This window comes from Natator depressus, chromosome 1 (genome assembly GCF_965152275.1).
Source record: "Natator depressus isolate rNatDep1 chromosome 1, rNatDep2.hap1, whole genome shotgun sequence".
In the NCBI taxonomy this organism is placed as follows: Eukaryota; Metazoa; Chordata; order Testudines; family Cheloniidae; genus Natator; species Natator depressus.
Window position 1 is genome coordinate 330,352,216 of NC_134234.1, and position 26,883 is coordinate 330,379,098.

At 40.9% G+C, this 26,883-nt stretch overlaps 1 protein-coding gene across 3 annotated transcripts in view; it reads right to left on the reverse strand.

Annotated features, from left to right (window-relative positions):
* The window catches only part of SEMA3D (semaphorin 3D), a 188,814-nt gene that overhangs the window by 110,718 nt on the left and 51,213 nt on the right, over positions 1-26,883 (reverse strand). For all 3 annotated transcript variants that reach the window (XM_074942568.1, XM_074942569.1, XM_074942570.1), the window contains exon 2: positions 16,798-16,987. In XM_074942568.1, the coding sequence (XP_074798669.1) occupies positions 16,798-16,987 (190 nt within the window). The remainder of the gene's footprint in view (positions 1-16,797; positions 16,988-26,883) is intronic.

The following is a 26,883-nucleotide window of genomic DNA, read 5'->3' on the forward strand; positions in this document are numbered from 1 at the left end:
TTTCTAAAGAGCTGGGCCCATTTACAGCGACTGACGAGCCTGACTTAAAAGCACATGTGTGTATGTGTACACATTTGAATATACTTTTTTTTTTAATAGCCGGTGGCATTTTTCTCAGTAACTGTGGTGTTAGCTCCTGGAGTCTTGACTAAGCTGTTATTTTAAATTTCCAAGAGTAGCAAGAGCTGCAGAATGAACTAGATAGGTGCGGTGTACAGAGCATTTCATTTCCAAACAAATTTGACTAGAGAAACAGCTGCACAAATAACAGTTAAAGTATTATTATTCCAGAGATGATTAAATGCTGCTTTGTGACTTCATGTTATTGGTGAAAAATGCATAAGGCCCGGTTCACAAACTCCATGTAGCCAAACTAAATAGTTAGCTTTAGACAGCACAAATGAAAACATATCCAAAATATTTGTTATTATGAAGAAGACCTCAGGCTGTGGATTTGCACAGGTTCCCTTTTTCCGAGAGCAGCTTATCTTTCTTGCGTTACTGCCAAATAAAGCAAAGTCATCTTTGTTACCAAGGCAGTTCAATTCACAGATTTTTTTTAAATGGAACTATGGTTACATTAAAGGTTACACACGGAAAGTTTAATCCAGCACAAATTATTTACAGCCATGCCAGCCCTGGAATACCACCAATGGGTACAAGCCACATCCCACCACCCTATTCACATGGCAGGTCAGCGTGGAATGGAAGAAAAGAAACCCCATCCTTGAAACAAAGCTCTTTCTGGGAGAGCTCATGCAAATTAGCTTCCCATCACATTTGTTCCACAATTCCCAGTTCTCAGAACTGCACATCCTGCCTCTCCCCCATCCACCTCCCACAGCTTCCTGCTGTAACTTTCCTGCAAGCCTCAGGTAGACAGTCTGTACTGTTTCACTGGAGTCCATTTCTCCTCCTCTCAATTGCCATTTTAAGTAAACCCAGTCATAGGGGAGTAGCTGAGAAGCCCTACTCTCTAATATCTTGTCTAGCGGTGTGGGGGAAAGGTGCTGAATCTTTAGCCTAATGGACTCTTCTCTTCCTCTCCTGAATCCTCACAAAAAGGAGCTGCCAGCCTGGGAGAAGCCAATAAATGTAGCCTTCTGCCCTATCTTTTAAAGTTTTCCCTCAGTCACTGAGGTTCAGGCATCTAAAGAACAACACATCCTCTATATTGGGATGTTGGGACACTTAATATGCTCCTCACTGAATCCTCAAGTTGTTCCTAAAATCTGGATTACAGTTTTCACCTGTGGGATTGGCAGGACTATTCACTGAAAGGGCAGCTATAGAAGGACTTGTGCTATCTTCCACACTCATTATCAGGATTTAAACTTCAGGAATCTCCCATCAATCTTAAAATTGTGAAGGACGCAAATCCTTAATCTATTCGGCCACAAATCCCCTCCCTGATCTGTTCCCCATATATCTACCAACCAATAAAAATGGAAGCAACATGCCACACAGTTCAGCTAGGGATTGTCCTACAAATTGGAGACAAAAGGGACATGAACTGGGGGACTCCTAGGTCTACAGTTGTTCAGGTCCTAAATATTGTTTAGCTGTGTTTTGAACAGGACTTTGACATGAGCTGAATTAGAAATGTCCTCCTAGCCTGGAGCGCTCAGAGGCTCTGTAGGTCAGTAGCAGTAGTTCATTTTGTCTGGACCAATGAAATTATAGAATTGGACCCACAATATTAAAGTGAGAGTCAAGAAAGCCCCGGCTGGGATGATTTAGTCGGGGATCGGTCCTGCTTTGAGCAGGGGGTTGGACTAGATGACCTCCTGAGGTCCCTTCCAACCCTGATATTCTATGATTCTATGAATGAACTTTCACCTTAAGATCCTGTTCCCTTACCTCCAAATTTCTCATGTCTGGTGTGGAGGATTTTAAAAGTATCATGAGCACAAGGTAAATAGTGCATGCAAATACGCACTAACCAGAAGTACAATCAACACAAAGGAGACATTTTGTGGGTGGAAAGACTGGCAAAGTTGTCTTTGGCTGTCTTATTTGAATGGTCTGTGTTAAATGGGTTTACTCTGAACCCCTCTTCCCCACTGCCACATCTGTCCCCATCACCCTGGCCTGCCATCCCTCTTCCATGAATTTCCTTACCATATTTATTTGAGCGCACGATCCAAAGATCTCAAGTTCAAACCAGACTACATTCTCTGAGGGATGCTCAGCTACCAGAGGGCAGGCTATGCTACAAAGCACATAGCTACCACACTGAGTAAAAGGTAAGGACTGGCCTAAAGAGACTAGGACTAGCCAGCGCATACAAAATTTTAAATTGGCAACAGAATGGGTTCAGCAGAAAGCTGATTGCATCAACATGAGCCCAGCCATTCTGGGAGACATATTAACTTCCATTAATACAGCCCACCGTGCAGCAGATTCAGCATTTGGTCACAGTCATAGTCAGTGGCTCAGCAGGCAAGTAGCCCTTTACAGTTCAGATGTTCATGTTGCACATTTCAGGCAAATCCAGGTGTTAAAAATGTAACAGTCATACTTACCACTTACAGCAAATAGAGCTTTACTTTCCCAGAGAGTAATACATACAATTATCTGTGGTACTATGCCTCATTTTAAAACAAAATAACTGCCATTACACTTGTCTCCAAAATAGCACCAGCTTTTTACTTTAAAATGTATTTCACTTTTGCGTTACTCAGAAAGGATTGTTTTCCAACAGTAAAGTCCTATCTACCTGCAAAACTGGTCAGATTTTGCTTGTTTGCAGTGCGTTTTAAGTCAGAAACATGACTAAAAATGGCTACTTTGACCTTCGCTATTCTTCTGCAATGACTTTTATAGCACAGTTTTCTCCATTTACAAGTTGAATGATGATTTTTCTCACTGCGAGCTCTTCAGGTTCAAGCTAGGTTCATCCTGCCACTTACATCATCACCATAAAAAAAAGATCCTGCAATCTGGACATAGCTGAAGGTACACAAGGCAGACTAGAACCCAGCTCATTTTTCCTGAGCTGTACTGGCTTTGAGGACCTAATGTGAGTAAACAACTGGTTTTGCCTGGAAAGCACATGCATGGCTCTAACATACAGGTGAAAAGGCTGCCCTGCTCCTTCTCAGAGAGCATTTGAGAAAGGAGCAAAAGTGATGCGCAGGGAGGAAGGTGAGTGGAGTTGTCAATCAAGAGACTGTTCATACCATGTGGACCCAAGCTCATGGTGGTTCTCTCTGCAGACACACAGTTGATGACAGGCTGAGGGAATGGCCAACAGTTCTATGCACGGACCAGATCCAATGACCTAAATTTCCATATGGTGAAGAGGCTATAGGAGATAACGTCTTCTATTCCTTCCATAGCCTGTTCACCAGAGGGCAAATTTTGAAACCTTACCCAGTTTTTGCTCCTTGCCCCCACTCCCCACTGGGAGTTTTACCATTGATTGTAATGAGGCTTGGGATTCAACCCTTGTCTTGAATAGGAATTTGCTTAAATAAAGACTGATGAAGAACTGTGTAAGGTATTCACCATCTGGCTACAGTAGAATGCGTGATATTACTGGTAGGTGCTGATACATGTGGTTCTTAGTGTGATTCATGCTTGTCTGACCCACTGCTTGGACCATGTGTTTGGTGCCAGAATTTGGCCCACAGGGAACAGATCTGTTGAATACAGAGGTTCCAATTTATAAAGGGTTTTTTAAAAATAGTATCTCCTCCCTTAAAAGTTCCTCCCCAGTTTGAAACTTATTTGCCAAGTCTCCGATGAGAGCAATTTTTGATAACCAAGTAGACAGGGGTTTATAAGTGAAACAATGGGAGACCTTAACCTAGTGTGGCGTGAACAACTCTGCTATGATAAAAGTGTTAAATGACTATGGACCATAAAGCACATTAAAATCAATTCTAACGGGCTTGGGAGAGTAGTAGAACAGCACGAACTTTCTGAAATAGGTGAATTGACAGAGTTAGGAGAGTTAACACAAACATTTATTGGCTTAGTTGTCTTTATTCTTACAAAGAAGGTACTGAAAGCAGTTTGTTTCATTGACAAAAGAAACCAAACAGGTGCCTTATTATTCCTATGACTGTGAAAAAAAATTGGTAATTTTCTTATTAGCATAAGAGGAAAATAAGAACTAGCGGGGTTTTCTCAGATGTAGTACTGTTTAATTTTCTAATGGTCTCTGAGTCAGTATAAAATATAAAAGGTGTTAATTTTACACCCATGCTATGAGCTCATCAGGTCTCACCCCCTAAATTGGGTTGGGCCTGGTCAAGACTTGGATGTGACAGCAATAGAAAATTAAAATCAAGGGCCAGATCCTCAGCTTGACTTCAATAAGGCCATGACAAGTCACAGTAGGTATCCATCCAGGCCCCAGTTTGCGGCCAAAAGTTGTGCTGGCAGTTCTATAGACGACATTCTTCCCTTAGAATCAGTACTGAGAGAAAGCCCCTGTCAAGGTTCCTCCCCCACTCTGAACTCTAGGGTACAGATGTGGGGACCTGCATGAAAAACCTCCTAAGCTTATCTTTACCAGCTTAGGTCAAAACTTCCCCAAGGTACAAAATAGTCCACCCTTTGTCCTTAGATTGGCCGCTACCACCACCAAACAAATACTGGTTACTGGGGAAGAGCTGTTTGGACACGTCTTTCCCCCCAAAATACTTCCCAAAACCTTGCACCCCACTTCCTGGACAAGGTTTGGTAAAAAGCCTCACCAATTTGCCTAGGTGATTACAGACCCAGACCCTTGGATCCTAAGAACAATAAACAATCCTCCCAACACTTGCACTCCCCCTTTCCTGGGAAATGTTGGATAAAAAGCCTCACCAATTTGCATAGGTGACCACAGACCCAAACCCTTGGATCTGAGAACAATGAAAAAGCATTCAGTTTTCTTACAAGAAGACTTTTAATAAAAATAGAAGTAAATAGGAATAAAGAAATCCGCCCTGTAAAATCAGGATGGTAGATACCTTACAGGGTAATTAGATTCAAAACACAGAGAACCCCTCTAGGCAAAACCTTAGGTTACAAAAAAGATACACAGACAGAAATAGTTATTCTATTCAGCACAATTCTTTTCTCAGCTATTTAAAGAAATCATAATCTAACACGTACCTAGCTAGATTACTTACTAAAAGTTCTAAGACTCCATTCCTGGTCTATCCCCGGCAAAGACAGAATATAGACAGACGCACAGACCCTTTGTTTCTCTCCCTCCTCCCAGCTTTTGAAAGTATCTTGTCTCCTCATTGGTCATTTTGGTCAGGTGCCAGCGAGGTTACCTTTAGCTTCTTAACCCTTTACAGGTGAGAGGAGATTTCCTCTGGCCAGGAGGGATTTTAAAGGGGTTTACCCTTCCCTTTATATTTATGACAGCCCCCTCATGCTGTCACATGAGATATAAATGTGAGTCCTGGCTACTGATAGTAACTACATGAATAAGGTGTCCTGACCACATTAGTGTTTAGGTAATTATATTCTGCCTAGGCAGTTCCAACAGAATGTAGTTAGGTCAAGGTTTCTAGTTCGAGGTTAAAACCAATAAAACCACATAAAAAAAATCTGAGAACAGGTTATTATAAAGCACAGATGGGGGGGTGCAATATTGATTTTATTTAGTTCAGAGAAACCTGTTCAAAACACTGCGAAACAATATTTGCTCCAAAACGGAGCCATTACTTGTCTAAAAATAAAACAAAACAGGAAAAATATTGAATATCCTGTGTATGATCATCTTTGTTTCCTGTCCTAAACCATTTTGTGGTCTTGCTGCCAGTTGTTAAACAGCTTCTACACTTCATCCCATTCAGTGAAAAAAATATCATTCAGTGGTTAGGTATCTGACTTAGATCTTGGGTAGATCTGGGTTCAAGTCCCTGCTCTGTCACAAGCACACCCTTATGTTGCCTGGGCAAGTAACTTGGCCTCCCTATGCCTCAGTTCCCCATCTGTAAAATGGGGATAATAGCACCACTGAGAGGTAGGGCAGTGCTATGACATTAAAAATCGTGAGATGTTCATGTAATGAGGGTCCTAGAAATACCTAAGATAGACATAAAAAATAGCTGCATTTCAGCCATAAGAGTCTTTCAAGAGTGTGTAGAATAATAACCTCATAGGTAAAGTGATTTAGAATCCTCTATATTTTAAGACACTTTTTTACAATGCAGGCAATTATTTTATTGTATAGTTAGTTTAGAAACAGACTAAATTCTTAATGGGGATTAGAAATAGGGACTGATTTGTTTTCGTCTCATGTGGGCAGAATTTTACCAAACATTTCATCTCATCAATAAAAGTGAATCCCATTACAGTATTTCATTGTGGAAAGAAGATCAAAATATTTTGTGTGGGTGAATTTTCTCATAACTCCATTTTTTACTTTAACTCCCATTTATGCTATATAAACTGAGTAAAACAGAGTTTAAACTATTTACTCCTGCAGCACTTGCATGTACTTGTTAGACACTCATTTAATTCTAATGGGCTATTCTTGTTAAGGGTTAAGTTGTTTTTCTCAATGGTGCTGCTAATTAATGCACCCTAAAAGCAGAACCATTTTCAGCAATGAAAAAAATCTGCATGGTAATAGCTCAGATTAGCATAATAAAAATTCTGAGATGGAAAACTAAATTATATTCTCATTTACACTTTGATATCGATGGAGCTGAAATTCTGATAAGACGTCTGGAACCAAATGTCACTGTATATGTAGGTTTTTTTCTTTAAAACATTATTTATTTCTAGTAGAGTAACAGATAGCACCCCCAACCAGGGTTGGAGCACCAGTGTGCTACATGTGAACACATGGCCAGACACAGCCCTTGCCTCAAAGAGCTCACAATCTACTTCAACACAAAACACAACTAATCAGAAGGAATGGGGCAGGGAAGATGCAGGAAACAATAAGGACATGCGTTTACACAGGCCAGTTGTGTGCACTGCCAGACTACATCAGATCGGTTTGGGAGTTTTTTTAGTTATAAGAGATTAACTAAATATAAACTACAGGCTAATATTATAGATCAAATAATGCGGGTGGGGGGATTGAAGCAGCATCTGCATGTTTTATGTATAACCTTTGCTGGCAGCATAATACTCATGTAGAAACACACATTGTTCATCAGAACATCTCAACGCATTCTACAAAGAAAGTCAGCATGATTATCCCCACCCTACATATGGGGTAGGGTTATGCTATACAAAGCACACAGGATCTTTTATGAGAGAGAAGGCAAATACGCCATATTTATTGAAAATACAACAGTTAGCATATGCTTTTCAGTCACACACACACCATGCACACAGTCCTGCCAGTTGATGTTTTTATAGTTACCAGTCTGTTGTAGCTCCAGTCAATCTAATGGCCAGTTAGTTTGAGCTCGAGTGAGGAGCTGGACTCTGTCGGTCGCGATCCGATGCTCAGAGGTTTTGGCAGGACTGAACCCAGAGTTTCATGGCAAAACACCCCAGCTTTATATTTGTAAATTCCCATTTGAGTCCATGCATTTTGCAATGTCATCCTGTAATCATTAGTCCTTAAGTGGTGGTAATCTTGGGGTTTTCCGTTGTTATCATTTGATGGTTATTGTCAGGCTTCCCATCGTTATCTCCTATTTCTTGTCTTGCCTTTGGGGGTGGTTGCCTCACCTCTGAGGCCATCAATGCTGCTAACATGTTTAGCATCCGATACGATGGACGTTTTCCGATTTTCTCCTGGTGTTTCCAAGTCTCAATTTTTCCTGACCATCTGGACATTTGTGATGGCTTTCACACCTTATCTTTTCCTGATGCATGCATTCCTCATTCACACAAACAATCTTTCACAGAGAAGACAGCAGTATTTTATATTCAGCCGAATACATTGTAAATTAAACTTCACGAAATATTGTGGTCAGAACAGTTTACATTGTGGCTCAGGCCTTTAACATTCCTTTAATCTAATTAACAGACAATACAAGAGCCAGTCTTTTACTCACTAAACCTTAAACCAAAGAAATGACTAGAGGGAAGTTTATAATGCATATAGGGAACAAGATCCCAGTCTCAGGCAGTCATTCCTGCTGTTATTCAAAGAGGGTGGCTGGCAGAATTAATTCAAAGCTTACATCAATTTTTATAGTACAATTATAAAATCCTGTCCCTACAGTAGAGGGAGGTGTGGAGACTCACCCAAAAATCCAGTGGCAGAACTCAGGTGCTCCTGAGTCCCAGGCGCTCCTGAGTCCCAGGCTAGTACTCTACCCACTAGGCCATGATGCCTCCCCCTGTAATGATCTGATCTGATCGCCCTGGAGATTGAAATCTTTTATCTAGTCACAGGGCAGCACATGCAGCAGCAGTGCATACTTCTTCAGGATAGCTGGGACCCATGCCAACACACAGAACTCCTGCCCTGTCTAATGCATGTTCCTCAACCCTAAAAATCCTCTCTACCACCCTCTGCATATACTTATCCCCTTGCTCCTGGATAACCTTTGCAAAATCCAGTTGCAAATTGGACAGTGTAACACAAGTCCCTATTTAAGCCTAGGTTTCCTACTTGGACACTAGAGGAAGCTACAAAAATACCCTTAGGTGCTAATAGGATAGCCTAGCATCTCCTTGTGCCATTTTAAAGACATGTAAATAGCACAGAGACACGCATCTGATGAAGGGAGCTGTAGCTCACGAAAGCTTATGCTCAAATAAATGTTAGTCTGAGATGCCACAAGCCCTCCTTTTCTTTTTGCGAATACAGACTAACACGGCTGCTACTCTGAAAATTGATCTAGGTAAGTTACTCTGAGCAAGTATCAGAGTAACAGCCGTGTTAGTCTGTATTCACAAAAAGAAAAGGAGTACTTGTGGCACCTTAGAGACTAACCAATTTATTTGAGCATAAGCTACCCTGTAAGGTATCTACCATCCTGATTTTACAGAGGTGATTTCTTTACTTCTATTTCTATTAAAAGTCTTCTTGTAAGAAAACTGAATGCTTTTTCATTGTTCTCAGATCCAAGAGTTTGGGTCTGTGGTCACCTATGCAAATTGGTGAGGCTTTCTCACGAAAGCTTATGCTCAAATAAATTGGTTAGTCTCTAAGGTGCCACAAGTACTCCTTTTCTTTCTGAGCAAGTATGTTAGCAGCAGCACAAATTTTGGCAAAAATTCCTTCAATGTGTTTCATAATTTTCCCCTCTCTTTCCCTCTGGCCCTGTGTATAAAGAACTATTCCATATATAGATTACCAGAGACTCAGAGGAAGGTATAGGAGGTAAAACATGATTTAAGGCCCAGTCCTATTCCCACTGACAACAGGATCAGGACAGGTCCTAAAATTAGTTCATTAGTTTCAGTGAAAGACTAAGGGTAGAGTTTTCAAAAGCACTTGGCATTGGCCTCACTCTGTTTCCATTGAAGCCAACAGGAATTTTACTATAGACTTCACTGGGAGCAGAGCGTTAGGCAAGCACTTTCGAAAACCCCACCTGAAAATGCTGCCATACTCAACCCCTGTTTTTAGGGTAGCAACCCATTAGTATTTTCTCTTCCTCCTTTTTAACTGATTCAACACTTTCTCCACAATCCAGTCCACTTCCTCTCTCTCTCATCTTTGTGAACTCTAAGAATTATGGGGCAGTGTCTTGTGAACTCAAGATTTATCCTCTTACAAGTGAGGCCCTTTTGCAATTATGCAAAGAGAAGAGTGTTGTGAGCTACAAGCTGTTTACATTGTTATGAGGCTGATGTGGGTCAGCTCTTCAAGGTTATTCTTAGTTCAACTGCTATGTAAACTACTGATGTCATTGAGTGGAAGTTGCCCTGCAGGACATAATATATGTGATAATTATAAGCCAGAGAATACAGCATATCGTCAGATATGACTCCAAGTTCTCTAGTTCAAGGAGGAGGGAGAAACCTGTTAGTTTTCCGGTTGTAGCTCTGCAAAAGAGCCTGAATGAAAAACAGATTGATTCCATGCACGTGATATCCCAGATTTTTTTCCCCCAAGCACAATAGTGCTGCCCACCCAAATTCATTTAGAATTGATTTAAGTTTGTATGTCAGAAAGCATCTTTTGAAGACCATGGAAAGGAAAAAAATTAAATATGCTAGCTAACCAACACCCTCAGCCAGGACCTTGTAACAGAGCATGCAGCTACTGATGTTCTGCTTGTTTTTCAAGCAGCTGCATTGATTTGTGATGATCCCACATCAGATGAAATGACAAGTGATAACACTTCGCACTCACATAACACTTCTCATCTATGGATCTCAAAGTGCTTTGCAAAGGTGATTAAAGCACGGCTCTTGTCTGCAACGATGTAAAATGGCACTCACTCAACCGATCTGCTTTCTCCTTATGTATATTTAGAATTATATCTGCCGACTTTGGTCACAGCAGTACATTTTTACTGCTTTTTCCTCCCCTTATTCCTGCACAGCCAGCACAGCTATGAGCATGTGAGCTTAATTCTATTCCTTCTTGGGCATCATCAGTAGAACAGTTTACTACGCTCCAATCAGTTACACCTGTGCAAACCTTGCAGTGCAGTCACTGTTGGCTTAAATGAGGACCATGGAGCTACGCCATTGTAACTCAGTTTTGCAGGTGTAAGTGAATGATGGAAAGATGCCAGCTTGACTCATACAGCAGAGGCTGAGTACAGAGGGGTAACAGTTTATTGTCTTTTCATTGATTTATGAGGAGAGGTTGAGGGAACTGGGATTATTTAGTCTGCAGAAGAGAAGAATGGGGGGGGATTTGATAGCTGCTTTCAACTACCTGAAAGGGGGTTCCAAAGAGGATGGATCTAGACTGTTCTCAGTGGTAGCAGATGACAGAACGAGGAGTAATGGTCTCAAGTTGCAGTGGGGGAGGTTTAGGTTAGATATTAGGGAAAACTTTTTCACTAGGAGGGTGGTGAAACACTGGAATGGGTTACCTAGGGAGGTGGTGGAATCTCCTTCCTTAGATATTTTTAAGGTCAGGCTTGACAAAGCCCTGGCTGGGATGATTTAGTTGGGGATTGGCCCTGCTTTGAGCAGGGGGTTGGACTAGATGACCTCCTGAGGTCCCTTCCAACCCTGATATTCCATGATTTGCAAACAGAATAAGCTGAATACAGAACTCATTGGAGAGACAGTAAGCATGGAACTTTGCAATGCCATTTTTAAAGAATAATTTATTTTCAGTGATTATTGTTAAAAGAAGTTATCGATTCTGGGTAAAAAAAAGTCAAAAGGGCCAACATTTTACCCTGTTGGCTGTGTACATATGAATGGATCACTCATCTTGTAAAAGGAGGAAACTCACTCTCCTCTGTACAAAGCTAAAAGCTTATAAAGCAAGGTTTGTTCCTGTTCACCCGATTTACCTTAGCATCCTACAACACAGAGAACAGGACCTTACAGTAACAGTTCCTTCAGGTCATGTTGACTAATGATGTGAACTGGGGACTTGATCCTGCTCCAGTTGATGTCAGTGTCAAAACTCCCACTGGCTTCAGTGTCAGTGGGCTTCAATTGCACAAAAACTTTAATTAATGCAGCAGGATCTTCATGCGGTGTGAGTAGGAAGAAGGCAGGTGAGACCTGTGTTCTTTTTTACTAGCCATTAAGTTACCACCACAACAGTCCTTACGAGGGTTGAGGCAATGCAGCCCAAATATTGACTTCCAAAAACTCCAAAGGGCAACTAATACAAGATGAAAATTGTTTATGAAAATGCTAGGGCTGAAAGTATCTCTTCAAAGAGTCACTCAGTAGTTGCTTCTAGTCAAGAAGCATCCACTGACACGGTAAATAAGTTATACATTAAAAAAAGAATGTTAAGGTTAGAAAGTCAAGCACTCAAAAGTTAGGAAATACCAGAATTAAAGGTTGCTTGCGCAACTTTAATGTGGCTCCCTTGTGAATATGCATTATGGTATATGATAACATGCTATCTTCCCCCCCCCACAGGACCCCTGCCTAATTTAGTGTACAGCGTGGACATTGCTCTGGGAATCAGGATTGTGTAGTGAATGAGGTTGTCGTCTCCATGATCTCTGCCTCATTTGTTGCAGAAGTTGGAAAGTGTGCAGTGAAGACAGCAGGGACTTACAGAAGAAGGGATAGTCTCATGGTTAAGATATTTGAATGCAACCTTAGAGAACTAGGTTCAATTCCTGCTTCTACCACAGAATTCTTACATGATGCTGGATACCCAATAGAAGATCTCTTACAGAAGAATAGCCAAGCACTTGAAATTGATTGAAATGGTGCTTTTAACATATTAAAGTGCTAGATTCAGTAAAATTGAATCCTAAGTATACCAAGTTGGGCACCTAAAATTAGCAAACAATTTTGTCGTTAATGTCTCTGTGCCTCTGTTCCACCTTTTGTGTTCTGGGAATAATAATGCCTCCTAAGATCACAGGAGTGCTGAGAAGATAAAATTCATTAGTGTTTGTGACACTATGGTGAGAGCACCACAGAAGCCCAAGAGGAGACTACCAGTTTTGTATTCAACATAGTGCAAACACTCTGTAACCAAAAGTCCCCAAACTTAATCCACGCACTCCCCAGCAAGGGCATGCAGTCTTTAAAACCCAGCTTCGTTCTCACCATAAATGTCTTCTCCATCCCTCTGCCAGGGCAGTCACCCACAACTTTCCTTCTGGGGTGCAACCCTGCTCTTCCCAGTGAGAACTCCCACAGCCTGTCTGCTGGGTGCATTCTTGCCAGGGAAGCATCCCTCACTCCCCTGGCCCTCTCACTATTCCCTGTGGTCCCCACTCTCCAGCAAGGGGATGCCAGAAAATAAGCCCTTCTCCCCCTTCCTACAGCTCTCTCTAGCCCTTAGCTCTGGCTCTCCAGCTTAGAGCTAGCAGGCATCTCCCTCTCCTGCCTTCAGCCCTGGCTCTCTGGCTTGGGGATGCCAGTCAGAAAACACCATGTGTTGCTCTTTGCCTTCAGCCTTCTCCCAGGAACCATCTTCTCTATTTGGCAGCTCTCCTGTCCTTCTCCTGTCTGACTCCTGACTCATCTTCTATAACCCACCCAGATGTTTCTCCACCCTCTTAATTGGCCCAACTGGGAGCATGTGGACTGGATGTTCATTTAATGGGCCAGCAACCCTGTTGCAGAAAACAAGACACATCCCTAGCACCAGCAACATGTCCTGGCCAAATTGCCAGACTGAGAAAGTTCTGTCTCCTGCACAAATGAGCTTAATTCTTATTGTTGTGAGTTCCATTGTGCCAGATAGTGAAGTTCTTCATCCTGGAGCTTTATATTGTCTTTTAGGTATCCTGGGCTCATGCCATGAAGCACCTTGAAGATAAGGGACGAACCCTTGAACTTGATTTGATATTCCTTGGGAATCCAGTGCAGAAGAAGTTTGATGTGCTTATGGTATCCAGTGTTGCTGAAGAGATGCACTTCTGTGTTCTGTACTAGTGGGAGTCTTCTAAGTGCTGAAGACTTAATTCCTGGTATATCTCATTGCTGTAGTCCAACCAAGAGGTGACGAAGGCATTTATAACTTGAGAGCAGGCCATCATCTTCCAGGATGTGATGGAGTCTCCTAGCCAACCAGAGATGATAGAAAGTGTTACTCATGTCTGTTGCGATGTGAGAGCTCAGTGGCAAGAAGAAATCCAAGAGCACTCCTAGACTATGTTCTGAACTGACCTATTGTGGATAGGAACCTTCAAAATGTTGTCCTCTGTCCACCAACATCACCTCTGTCTTTCTTGGGTTCAGCTTCAGCCAGCTGTGCTTAATCCATAAGCTGATCTTATACAAGCCTGGTGGTAGTGGTGAGGTCATATTTGGTGAAAGACAGGTACAGATGTGTCATCCACATATTGCTGGCACTTGAGTTCATGTTATTTGACCATTTCACGGTTGCACGTGGATGTTGAAAAGGACTGGAGAAAGAATTGATCCTTGTGGAACTCCACAAGTGAGGGATCTAGTGGTGAAGGTGCAGTTTCCCCATCATTATTCATTGGTTGTGTCCCTCAAGGAAGAGCTTAAACCATTTAGTGCATTACCCTGGCCCCTGTCACTTCCCTCAGCTGAGAGAGCAGCAGTTCGTGGTCAACAGTGTTGAATGCTACAGAGAAGTTGAGCAGGGCTAAAATTTGGCTAAGTTTTAAGTAACTGAAAACAGCGTGTAATCATGGGGAGTACTTGGCAACTTTAATTTTAGGCATCACTATCTGCACTGACTATAATGGAAATTATCACTCAGTGAAGAGTCAGCATAAAACAGGCACATCAAAATTCTGTTTTGGAAATAGAAACATTTGGATGCACCTCTGCAAGCCTTTGACATAGGTTGACAGCTAGTTACTTTCTGAACTTTAGGACCAGCCTGGTTGTTCTTGCACATGAACAGATGACACCACATTTCAACACACCTTCTCATAGATTCTAAAGCTGCTCTAAAGACACAAAGCCTTAAGAAATTGGTTCAAACCATTTAATTCTTTTTGGTGGTAAGCAGAGTCCAGGTTTGCATTAGTGTGTGTTCAGGATGTGCATTTTTCCTCTACTTTTTATTTCTCTTTAATAAACCTTTTCATCCACACAGTGCTCAGAGAGCTTAGAGATGCTAGCAAGTTTTTTTTGTTTATACTTTTTTCCTCCTTGCTATTGTTTTAATAGCATTAAAAAGCTTGAAAATATTACATTTTCTTTTACTTTTTTCTTCTTCCAATTTTGGGGGAAAAAAACCAAAGAGCAAGCACAACAGTAATTCAATATTCCTCATACTTCCTTATTTGTCTACTGGCCTCATCATTGGCAGCACAGCTCTCTAAATTGGAGTGTGTGTGTTTATTTGTATTCCACTCCGATTTTTTTCCTGCAGAGCTAGGTCACTGAGTTTAGATATAATAACCCACCCTTCCAGCCAAATCCAGAGCTTTATGAAGGTCCTAAAAAAAGTTTGGGTCAGGGTCTCAATATCAGTCATCCACTCATTGTCATTATTAATGACTAAGCATTTTCCAACACCACTCCCAGCAGGTCTTTCATTATTTTAAAATATTTCAAACACACACTTTTTCTCCTACATTGACCTCAAAGGTTTTTTTTGTCTCCCCTCCTCTTCTACCTGCCAACTCAGTCCATCAGGATTTTGCAGGTGGCTAGCTATCTGAAGTACAGAAGAATACAGAAATTTTGGTCATAAGTCCCACAATAAGTGTCATCACCATGTGGAATAAGTAACTCTGGGGAAATGTTTAGAAGCCAAAACTAGAAGTTTAAATACAAGCTGCAGGTTTTTCCTACTAATATCCATAACTCAATGTCAGATCTTTCAGCTTCTGAATTCATTGGCTTACATAACTGTAACTATTTCCTGAAACTATGGAAAAGCTGTCAAGATCTCACATGCACACAAACACACCCACATACTTGCATACAAATCCAGCAGATGCAGAGTTGAAACTTGTAAGTAAGTAGCATTTCACAGGATACAGTACTCACTGATTAAATAAATTTTTGTATGTGTCATACCTTACAATAGGCACATTCTGCTCATTTATGATGGCTGTTCAACCTCTTGTCATTACAGAGCATCTTGGGCCTCACTTAGGGTGACCAGATGTCCTGATTTTATAGGGACAGTCCTGGTATTTGGGACTTTTTCTTATATAGGCTCCTATTACCCCCCACCCCCATCCTGATTTTTCACACTTGCTGTCTGGTCACCCTAGCCTCACTCTACTCATTTACACACTGAAGAATAACTAAGCCTCTAAGTGAGAGCAGAATCAGTGCCCTTAATTACGGGGACTGAGATGGTTTAAAACTAACTAGGAAAATTTTTCTTTAGCTAAGCAAGACCAGATCAAGTGCAACAATATATCTGAATGGAATCATCTCACCAACTCTGGTAGGATGCAGTGCAGAGACAGCAACAAGAAAACCCACAAACTGGACTATGATCATCATCATTTAACAATTAAAATATATGTCTTTATTTAAATTCAGCCTTTATCATTCTTACTGAGGGCAGAATTTAAGACAAAAGGATTGCACAGGTGTAACTGCCAACACTTCAGTGCGTAGTCGGAAAAATCTTTCTAAAGTGCTAAAGATGCACAAGTAAGGGAAAAAAAACCTCTAGATTTTCAGATCCCAGGTTGAGTTAGATAGGGCAGCAGTTAGGGGCGAAATAAAAACAAAGTATTTTGTAAACTGAGCAAACTTGTTATGGTAGCACATTGCAAAACAATACTCAGAACTCCATAATGACCTTTTTACATAGCCAGTTTTCAGACAGTTGTACTTGCAGTTTTACTTCTAACCTCAACGTGAGCAATGTATTGGGCCCTAAATCAGGGAATTGGGCCCCAAAACAATAAGAAATACTATCAAGTGGCTACCAGAGTCATGCACATTCAATGGTGACCATACAAAAGAATAAGGATTAGTTTCTTACCAGTCATATGGGATTAATTTATACAATTCTTGGTGATTTGCATACTGTTTGTCACATAAGTGATTTTTAGCTTCAAGAAAAAAGTCTAAGTTTAGCAAACGCTTTGGAGTTTTTACTGAGTGTTAAAAATTATATCCCTTTAAAATGTATTTGAGAAACTTTATGGTTTCCATCACCATCCGTCACCCCCAAAAAGATAATTGAATACTTTTGTCCCATAGAAGAATATACAAGTCTTTCATGCTATTGTTGTCTATTTCTAGGAACTGTTGTGACAACTGTTTATTTTCCTGTTTAATAACAGAAACTAAATGCTGGCACCACCACCACAAAACACTACAACAACCCAGAAATAGAAAATCTTCTGATGGGTTTACCTTTATAGGAAAGTTTAAGTCTTGGGATATTTTGCTTTGAAGTTCCAGTGACTGGAAGGAACAGCATTACTAAGGATAATGCTGTGCAGACATGTGGTGCTTTGAAAGATCTCATTCTGCTGTTCTCTCGACAGTCTGTTCTTGCTTTCATGGTGAAAAAAGTCCGTTTTTCAGAAAATCCAAATGTAATCTGAAAGCAAAAAGAAAACACCTTTGTCTCCTTTGCATCGTCGCACACAAAGTTTATGAAGGCAGGCCAAACCTTCAGTTAGAGAGTATCTTAAGCAGAAGTCACTTTGTTTGCTATAGAGACTTTTTTCTCCAGTACACCACAAAACTCTAATCCCTTTTCTATAAAACTAATTTGGTAGACTGAGGCCGGAACAATGCGTAAGCTTTTGGACACCGTCTAGCATAGCTAACATTTAAGTACAAATTAAATTAAATATAATACCCGTTAAAAATAGTCACATTAATGCCTTGGCTATCTCTATATAGATCAGGTGTTCTCAAACTGGGGGTTAGGACTCCTCAGGGAGTCACAGGGTTCTTACATGGCGGGGGGGTTGGCGAGCCCTCAGCCTCCACCGCAAACCCCACTTTGCCTCCAGCATTTATAATGGTGTTAAATATATAAAAAGTGTTTTTAATTTATAAGGAGGAGGAGTTGCATTCAGAGGCTATGTGAAAGGGGCCACCGGTACAAAACTTTGAGAACCACTGATACAGATACCACAGCGATTTTATATACTTACACTGTGAATAGGCTACACTGTAATATCTCAGATACCACGGTGTAGCAACTGGAGATACCATTAAAATTAGCATGTAATTGACATTCATCACAAACTTATTTATAAACTAAAAAAAAAGGGATATTAGAAGCTTTTACTCACTTTCAGGAGAAAAACAATGATTGCTGATACAATTAAACATACTTTCCCATATGTTGTTCTCAGTGAACTAAGACTTACTTAACAACCACAATCCACAAACCAAAACGTCCTAGGAACATTAAAAGGGGGAGGTCCATGCAAAGGCCCATCTCAGCACAACATGTAAGAAAAGCAAACTTTGCATCACCTTTCACTTAATCATAATAGAATACCTAGCTCTTTTCATCCATAGATATCAGAGTACCTTACAAAGGAAGGCAATTATCACTATCCACGGAAAAATGGACACACAAGTAAGTTGAAGTGACTTTGGGAAGATCACACAGTAGTCTCCCCGTGTAGAATTGGGGACAGCAAGTTTGGATTTTTTTTCCTAAAAGATATTCATGTTTGAACAAGAGCACTGGTTTGGGGAAGTTCTATGGCCTTTGTTATGCAGGCGGTCAGGCTGGATGACCACAGTGGTCCCTTCTGGCCTTAGAATCTATGAAAATGACCAGAGCAGATACAACACCAGTGATTAACACGTAGGGCTGCTGGGAAAACAATGACAATTTTTCCATTAATTTTTTTCTGGGGGGGGTGGGGGTGGGGGGGAGTCAGTTGACTTAAAAAAATCAACTCCAGTGCTCTGATCAACTAATTTGGTGTAAGTACCGGGGGCAATGTTCTGTGCTGACCCTTTCAGATGAAACAGAATGCAGAGCCCCTGGGGAGGGAAACTAAGGGCCCTTTAATCCTTTATGCCCTCCGACGTTTGGGCTGCTCCATGGCTCTCGGTGTTAACTTAGAGTTAGTTTAGCTCTCAGAGAAGCTGCAGCACTGCCCAGGATCTCCATGGTATTGCATGCTCTAGCCCTACCCCCAGCACATCCCTCCTGGCCCCAGCCTCTCCCCAAGCACATCCCCTACACCATGGCTTGCAAGGGGGTCCTTGGAAGATTGCGGAGGATAGCTGTGTCTTGCCAGAGTAATCCTTCCTCTGCCTAAACCAGGTGGTTTTGAGCCCTTTACACTACTCTGGTACTTCTACCTGGTGTAAAGAAGCCAGGGAGAGGGTGAGGATCTCACCTGGAACATCCTTCCTATGCCAACACATTCAGTTTCCTCCCTTTCCTCCTTCAAATCTCTCCTCCAAATGCAGCGGGACCCTGCCGCCTTTCAATCTGAATCGACTCCTGTAGGCTATGCACAATCGCCCATTCATTAAATAAAACCCCAAAGCAAGCATCTGATTATTTGATTTGTTTTTTATTCTTTGCCCTGTTAGAATGCAAACCCCTGAGAGAGGGAGAGAGAGAGATCTTTACTCCATAAATGTGTATTACTGAGTTCATTATTGGCGCCCAACAAATAAGACACAGGAAGTAACTGATGGTGACATTAACACTCTCTCTCTATATCTATATAAAAAAAGACTGAGGTGAAAAAAGATGCACAGGCCCTGTCCATTTTGGTGGATGAGAGTGAAAACTATACTCCAAAGCAAGAAATTATCTAACATCAAGTCTCATTGCAAAGATTGCATAGGAATCATGGCTTGAGGGACTGGGATTCTGCTGAACCTATAAGGATTCCGCCAGAGGGTGTGAGGGTCATTTTCCTGGAGGCAAGAGCATACTTAAATTGTAGGTCCAAATTCACCAATGGTATAGCGAGGCATGAATGGGACGTGTCTTACAGCACTAAATTTAGCCTTTTGGCTGCAAGGAGCCTGACTTTTCCATGTAGAAATTTCTGGCTACACAAATCCTTCTTCTTTTGTGTTGTCTGAACTCTGGCTGTGGAAAGAGGCCAGACACAAGGGGCTTACTTTACACTTGAGGCAGCTGTTCAGTGAGTTTGAGCCAAACAAGTCCCATTAAGGACTCACTGCAGGCTAGTCAGATTTTTTAAGTTATGCTTTTTCATAAGTTCATCCTCTAATACACCTCCAGCTCCAATACAGGACTCTTCCAGGAGATTAATGACTAGCTCAGGTTAATGTACCTCAGACCAATTGACTCATCATTAATCCCCAGAAAATGCCCAATAGCTCCTGGGTAGGGTGACCAGATGTCCTGATTTTATAGGGACAGTCCCGATATTTGGTGCTTTTGCTTATGTAGACACCTATTACCCCCCACATCCTGTCCTGATTTTTCACATTTGCTATTTGGTCACCCTACTCTTGGGACATCTCTAATGTAAATCAGTGTCCTATGCTCCATTTGACCAAATCCATAAGCACTGTTTTGTTTTTAAAAGAGGAATTTTATCAGAAAGAATGAATAGCAATTCTTCTTACTTTAGTTCTTTGATGTTTCTGATAAGCATCTACCTATGCTGCAATAGTCCTGTGAGATGTACTGAACCAAAATGGAGGACAAAACATTTCAAGAGAATGATGTTTAACTTCAAGTGCTTTATCATGAAGCTGTAATGTATCTGCATTCGGTTCTTTTACTTTTTTTTATTATCCTCCCTTAGTACTTTGCTGAAAAGGGCCTTAAGCACAAACCTCTTTTTACGCACATGGCAGCTCCAATGAAGTAATGGGGACTATTCACATGCTTAAAACTGGGTGGGTGCAAAAGCACCTTGTTGAATCAGGGCCAGTATGGTTGGCTCTGCGGTTAGATCTTCCCTGTGGAACTCAAATTTGAAACGGGTTATGGGCTAGCAGAGCTGCCAGCAGTCCAACCACTGATGTGCTGGTATTCTGCCATCTTGGGACAACCAGGGCTATCCAGATGCACATGACTGGTGCATTTGTGACATTATATCCCTGAAAAGAAGTGACATCTCAGTGCAAGTGGTCAGACTTAGTAAAACCTGTAGGGTAGATTACTCTGAAACTACTGTCTGAAAGAGGCAAACCTGGAGCCAATTTATTTAGCATAATTTATTCCAGGCCCTTTATTGGAACAAACAGAGCTCAGATAGACAGTCCCCTATTGGCTGCAAAACTACATCAGTTTTTAAACACATTGTTCAGTTAAATCTGATATCTAAATGCAAAAAATCTAGCACCCAGGGATGTTGTGTGGACTCCCAACTTTCCCTGGCATCTTGAAGTCCAGAAACAAAGGACAGCAACTCACAGATAAATTTAGATTTTTCGACCATGGCTGATATAACACTCATTTGAATATTTAAACAATGGTTTTTACTTAATTGGAGTATAACAGTTACCACTGTTCATGTTCTGAGACAGTTTTAAAATGATGAGTTTTGTATTATGCTAGAGAGCACAATGAAAACTGCTTGCAGCAAATAAAGTATCCGAATCTCATTAACAAGGATGTAAAAATGAAGCAATGACAATAAATCCAGAGTAAACCTGGAGAGTTTGGCCCATTGTGATTATAATAATTAAGAAAAGGGTAGGAAAAATTAGGACACAATGTCTACTCATAAATATGTTGGGTAAGTTACTTGGCCCCTTTTTTCAAGCATGCATTATATTAACCAGTGTTTTTTAGTGGAGAAGACTGTTGTCCAGTAAAGAAGCCCATTTTGACTGTCTGATCTGGGTTGATACACATGACAGACATTCTGTTGATCAGACCTATGTTTAGACCCATACACGAGCATACTGTACGCAATGGTTAAACTCTAACTGTAGTTGGGGAAAAAAAAAAAAAGACTGGAAATGTATCCCACCTACAGTTAAATGTCAAATATGTAGAGAAATATATAGAAAGTTTCTAAATATATTATATACAGACAAAAACATCCATACGTTCTAAATTTGTTGCTAAACAACTATCTTTCAGATGACTAATTACAGTAAAACAGCAAGACATATTTCCAAGAAAGATATTTCTATAGTTGGCTAGTTTATACTTCAAAACTGCACCATAATCACAAACTGGGTATTGGAAATCTAGCCTTAATCAGAAGAGAAACTGGAAACATATATGACAGTCAGATGAATAATTCAGCAAATAAAACACAGACAGTGAAATATAGTATCCGGGTTCACTTAGCATCCAGGCTCTCTTTTTAAATAACAAAGATGACATTGATCCAGAGCACAGTGAAACTATGTTCTTTCCCCTCACAGACAGACAGGATACTCTGCTGATAGACAGTTTGGCAGAGAAAGCTTTTCTTCTCGATGGGAAATCTCATTATAAATCTAACTCCATCTGACAGCTAACAAACAATATACTTCATAGCCATTCTCCAACATTTACTTTATAAAGCAGCTTTAGTGATGTTTACAGTGCAGCAAATTTTGTTTTCTGCATAGACTCAGACCCGTTACTCTTTTCCACAAAAGCCCCACAAATCAATATCACTCCACCCCACCCCCCTCCAAAAAAACAAACAAAATAACCTAGCAAAACTAACATTAACAAAAGGAAGTACTTTGGTACAATACTAACATTAAAGTGAACGTGCAATGCATTTACTTGATCTTTTCTTGAATTTCAATACGCTAAACATCCAATGGGGTATTCTCTACACATTCAGGTCCCCGTCCTAAAATGAGTTTCATGACAGCACAGGAATCCACCCATTCTGTGCTCTGTCATCCATTCAGCCTCCAAAACACCTGCATCCTCTCTGTTTGGAATATGAGATGGACTGAAATCCGGAGAAGAGGTCTAAAAGGACCAAGTGGAACAAAGAAAAGAAGGGACTGGAAAATGGAGGAGAGGGAGAGATAAGTGAGGGGAAGGATTCACACCAGTAGAAAATAGTTATTTTAAATGGAGAAAAGAAAGAGGTTTAGAGATTACAGTAAATTAAAACAGTAAAAAGAATAACACCAAAAAAAAAAAAAGAGGGGAAGTCGGGAGAAAAAAAAAATCTGAAAAAGGACACCCTAAAATACAGAAGAAATAAATGGAGACTAGGGAAATGAAAGAGAAAAAAAAACAAGCTAGGGTTTTTTTTTTTTTCCCCTTTCTACAAACTATTAGGATTTAACATCTGGTAAAGCATGAGTATGACACAGTAATTGGTGGAAGGGCAAACAGGATAAGGATGGACCAGATCCACAGGGTGGTCTGGATCACATGGCAGGCTAGGCTCATTAAAATGTGCTTTGATGCAGCCAATGCAAGGTCATATATCCAGGGAGGGAGGGTGAAACTCTGGCCCTACTGAAGTCAGGGCCCCCCACCGACTTCAACAATGCCAGGATTTCATCCAGCGAACGTGGATCATACATGTAGGAGAGGGGAGTGTACTATGCAAAGCTGCAATATTGAAAGGTACTACATGAGCGTAATGGTGCATTCTGACTTCACAGTCCGTGACTCAAAGGTTGAGGATAATGTGAAGCCTTCTCTCCAGACCTGATCTGTGGTGTGCTGCAGATCACACTCATGTGCATGTAGAAAAGCAAATGCGGGAATGTACTTTTAGATTGTATTGTCTGTTTCTGTTTTTCCAACTCCAGTCTGCATTTTCTGGCTGAAGGCTGAGAGGAGCTTGTGTCATTCGGTGGTATCACATCACACATTTGACAGCATCCCAGCAGCCAGCTGTCCAGATGGTGATTTGTACCCACAGATCTCAGTATGTGTACACTATTGTGTTGAATGCATGTGCAAAGGATATTCAAAATTGTACACATATTTTTGAAAAAAATTATGCCTTAGCTACCCATTTTTGTGAGCTCTGAGACATTCAGGCACCCCTGCTTTAATACTAGGTCCTTAGGAACAGCGCATTTAAATCACCTAAAAAACCCGATTGTAGCTTTACTTATTTGAAAAGGAAAATGAGAAGAGAGAGAAACAGTTTAATAGTTTAAAAAATACTCAAACAGAACTCATAGGACAAACCTCACCATAATATTTTCATTACAGCATATACCCTGAACAGAGCGAACTGAACAAGTTATGTGTCTATATTTAATATGTTCTAGGTATCTCATTACCTTGGCATCTAAGGCAAGAAGGCAGTAGACAGGAAATCTCTAGAGGCACTACAAGGAAGTGTGAAGTTGATACCCAATAAACAGATGCTGAGAGCTGCCGCTGGCAGCATAACCTTTCCCAGAAGATGCAGAGCTTCCCTGCAGAGACTTGGATGGTTTCACGCAGCTATAAAATAAGTGGGCACAGAGAAGAGGCAGGAAGCCTGCCTAAGGAAGCACCTTTGCCTGCTATTGAGAAAATAAGACCCCTCCCCACCACCAAAAACGAAAAAAAAAAAAAGTGTCATGATGACAGCAAGAGAAACTTCAGGAGCCGTATCTTGGGGCTACCTGCCTAACCAATTAAATGTTCCCCGGTTTTATTGGCAAAGGCTAATGTCTGAATAACTCCAGGCAGAAATCACAAGCTGTTAATCAACTGACCCTGCAGCTACTATTGCCCTACACAGAGAGAGAGACACCTGCTGTAGCCCGTTTGAAGAACTAGAGTCTTCCCCCCCCTGCACCCCGCCCCCTGCCCCCCAGGTCTGTGCTGACAGTTTGCTGAGGAAGCTGTGAGTACCTCTCTACTTAGTTTACTTTTTGCAACCCCACACCAGGTCATCAGCATGAATGGAACCAGAGACCTCCAATAATGGAGGTTTGAGCTTTCGGGATTCAGGGCCTATCCCTGCTGGTGACCAGTAGTGATGGGTTTTTACAAACTGGGACTTGTCCTTCCATGCACCTCACATGCTTGGGATAAACCTCCCTTGACTGGGAGGGGTTCATAACACACGCCTAAGTGTGTTATGAACCCCTTCACCAATGGGCTCACAAACAGGATAAGACTCTACAACTCCTACCAGGAGCTAGAGGAGCACCTCAAATGGAGGAGGCTTATGTTTCTGAATGTGTAGGAACTGGTTCTATCATGGCAACAATCTGTGACTGAAGGTTGTCACCAGCTGGCAATCCATAATATTGTTATCAATAGTTGCAAGTTGCATTAAGAAGCTTGCACTGGGGAATTTGTTGTTTATTAGATGCTCCCATGCCTCATGACACATATGGCAACATAGTGTTTCCACCTCAGTCTGTCTAATGCCATGTTTCTTGCTCTGTTGTAGTCTGTTTCCATGACAGCAACATCTTTCCCAATTGTTCTCCTTCATGCCATCTGTTGTCACCCATTTCTCCATCTTCCACCAACTGGTATCCAGCATTTGGGAGACTGCTGCTTGAACATGAGTACAACATGTTCAAATTTTAATATTACTAAACATTTACATTGGGGTAGCATATAAGGTCTCATCTTGGACAGGGCCCCTTCTGGTAGGGACTACAGAGTCATCTAGTAAGTGACATGTCCCCGCCCCACAGAACTTTCCATCTAAAACACAGGACATTAAAAGGTGGAGGATACAAACAATTGAGAGGGGGATTTCATTTACTGCAACTCATAGAAAGCACTTTCTCAGTTTATTGATCTGATCTAACAGATGTGTAATCGGATTTGCTTTTCTGTAATACTGCACTAGCAGGTTTCTTGCTATGGTGGGAAATGTATGTAACTGTTTCATCCAATTGTGGTGCCAATAGATGTGCCAGTTTTATTTAAGTTAAACGGAAAAGGTCTCTTCTATATCTGGTTCCTCTTGTGTTTCCCTATGAGAAATACCGTGAGTACTGCAAATATTGAGGTTAGCTAACTGCAGACTTTAAATGAGAAACGTAAGGCAATTAATTATTTTTTTTAAGTACCGCCACTGTACTACGGATACAAAATTCCACCAACCACCAATTACCAGCAATTCATTATCAGCCCGTGTTTCCTGTTTTGAAAGGTTTGTTAATAAGTTCAGCTTGTTTATCGTCTCTAAAGTCGTGTCTACACTATGGCATCTAAGCTACAACACTTCAGCCGTGCTGCTGTAGCACTGCAGTATAGACACTTTCTCCACTGATGGAAGGGATTTTTCCCTCATCTATGCAGTTAATACACCTCTCCAAGAGGTGGTAGTGAGGTCGATGGAAGAATTATTCCATTGATCATGCTGTACCTACAGTGGAGGTTAGTTCAACCTGATTAAGTCACACAGGTGCAAAATTTTTCACAGCCCTGAGTGATGTAGGCTAGGTCAATCTAATTTTTTAGTGTAGACCAGATTTAACTTCATGCTATTGTGATTTGGTGTCTGTCGGCTACAGAAATGTAGGTTTCATACTAGAAGAAGACTGATCAAATGTTTGTTCTATACTAACTTATTACTTTTGATTCCTATCACCAGTGTACGGCCTCATTATTTGATGCACAGCCCATGAACTCTATGAAGTATAGCTTGCTTGGATTTAGCATGTAAGGTACAGAATTGAGAGATGTGGGGGGGAAGGATTTTTTAGTTTACAATTCCAACAGATTTTGGTTTCTTTTAATCATATATTTGATTACTTTTGGAGGAGTTCTTTATGTGACTTGTCCAACTAAATTTTGGATCAACATTTTGTGCAACCCATGTGTAAAATGATATTCAAGGAGGTTTAAGAAAGGATATATTGCAATGGAGTAATCAACCAAGTTATGGCCCTGCTGGGATGGATGTTTTAATTTATTTTTTTAATGGTTGGATCAGATTTTAAGGAGAGATTGAGAGAACAAGCAGAAGCATTATAACATGTAAGTTTACAATCTTACAGAGTAATTAAATCCTTTTAAATCTTAGCCAAACATTATAGACCTTTTATGGGCTCTTCTAGAGTGCTCATCACCATAGTATCTGAGCAATTCAGAGACGTTAATGCATTTATCTTCACAACTCCATTATGAGCTAGGTAAGCATTGTTATTCTAGTGTTGTTACTAGAAAATGGAGGCACAGAAAGATGAAAGGACTTGTGCAAGGTCACACAAGAAGTCTGTAGCAGAGCCTGAATCAGAACTCACATCCCTTGAATGCCCATTCACTTCCTGGGGTCACAAAACCATCCTTCCTCTCTTCATCCTACTCATTCCTTATACTATGCATTGTTTGCAGTAAGTCTTGTGGCTGGAGACTGAGGACTCTCATTTCACCGAATTTAAACTAAATAAAAAGGTGGAACTTTTCCTAATGCTTTATTCTTTGCCTGTGTGCAAACTTCAGAGTATTAAGTGATCACTGTTTTATTCTTCATAAATATTTAAAATGGATTCACTGAGACTCCTTGTGGAGTAACAGACTGCTTGGGGTGAGTAAGGATATCAGATTATTATTTTAAAATATGTTAATGTTCACTAACTATACCATTTCCAAGGGGTTTGGAATTGCTGCTGCTCTGACCTAACAGCTTTCTG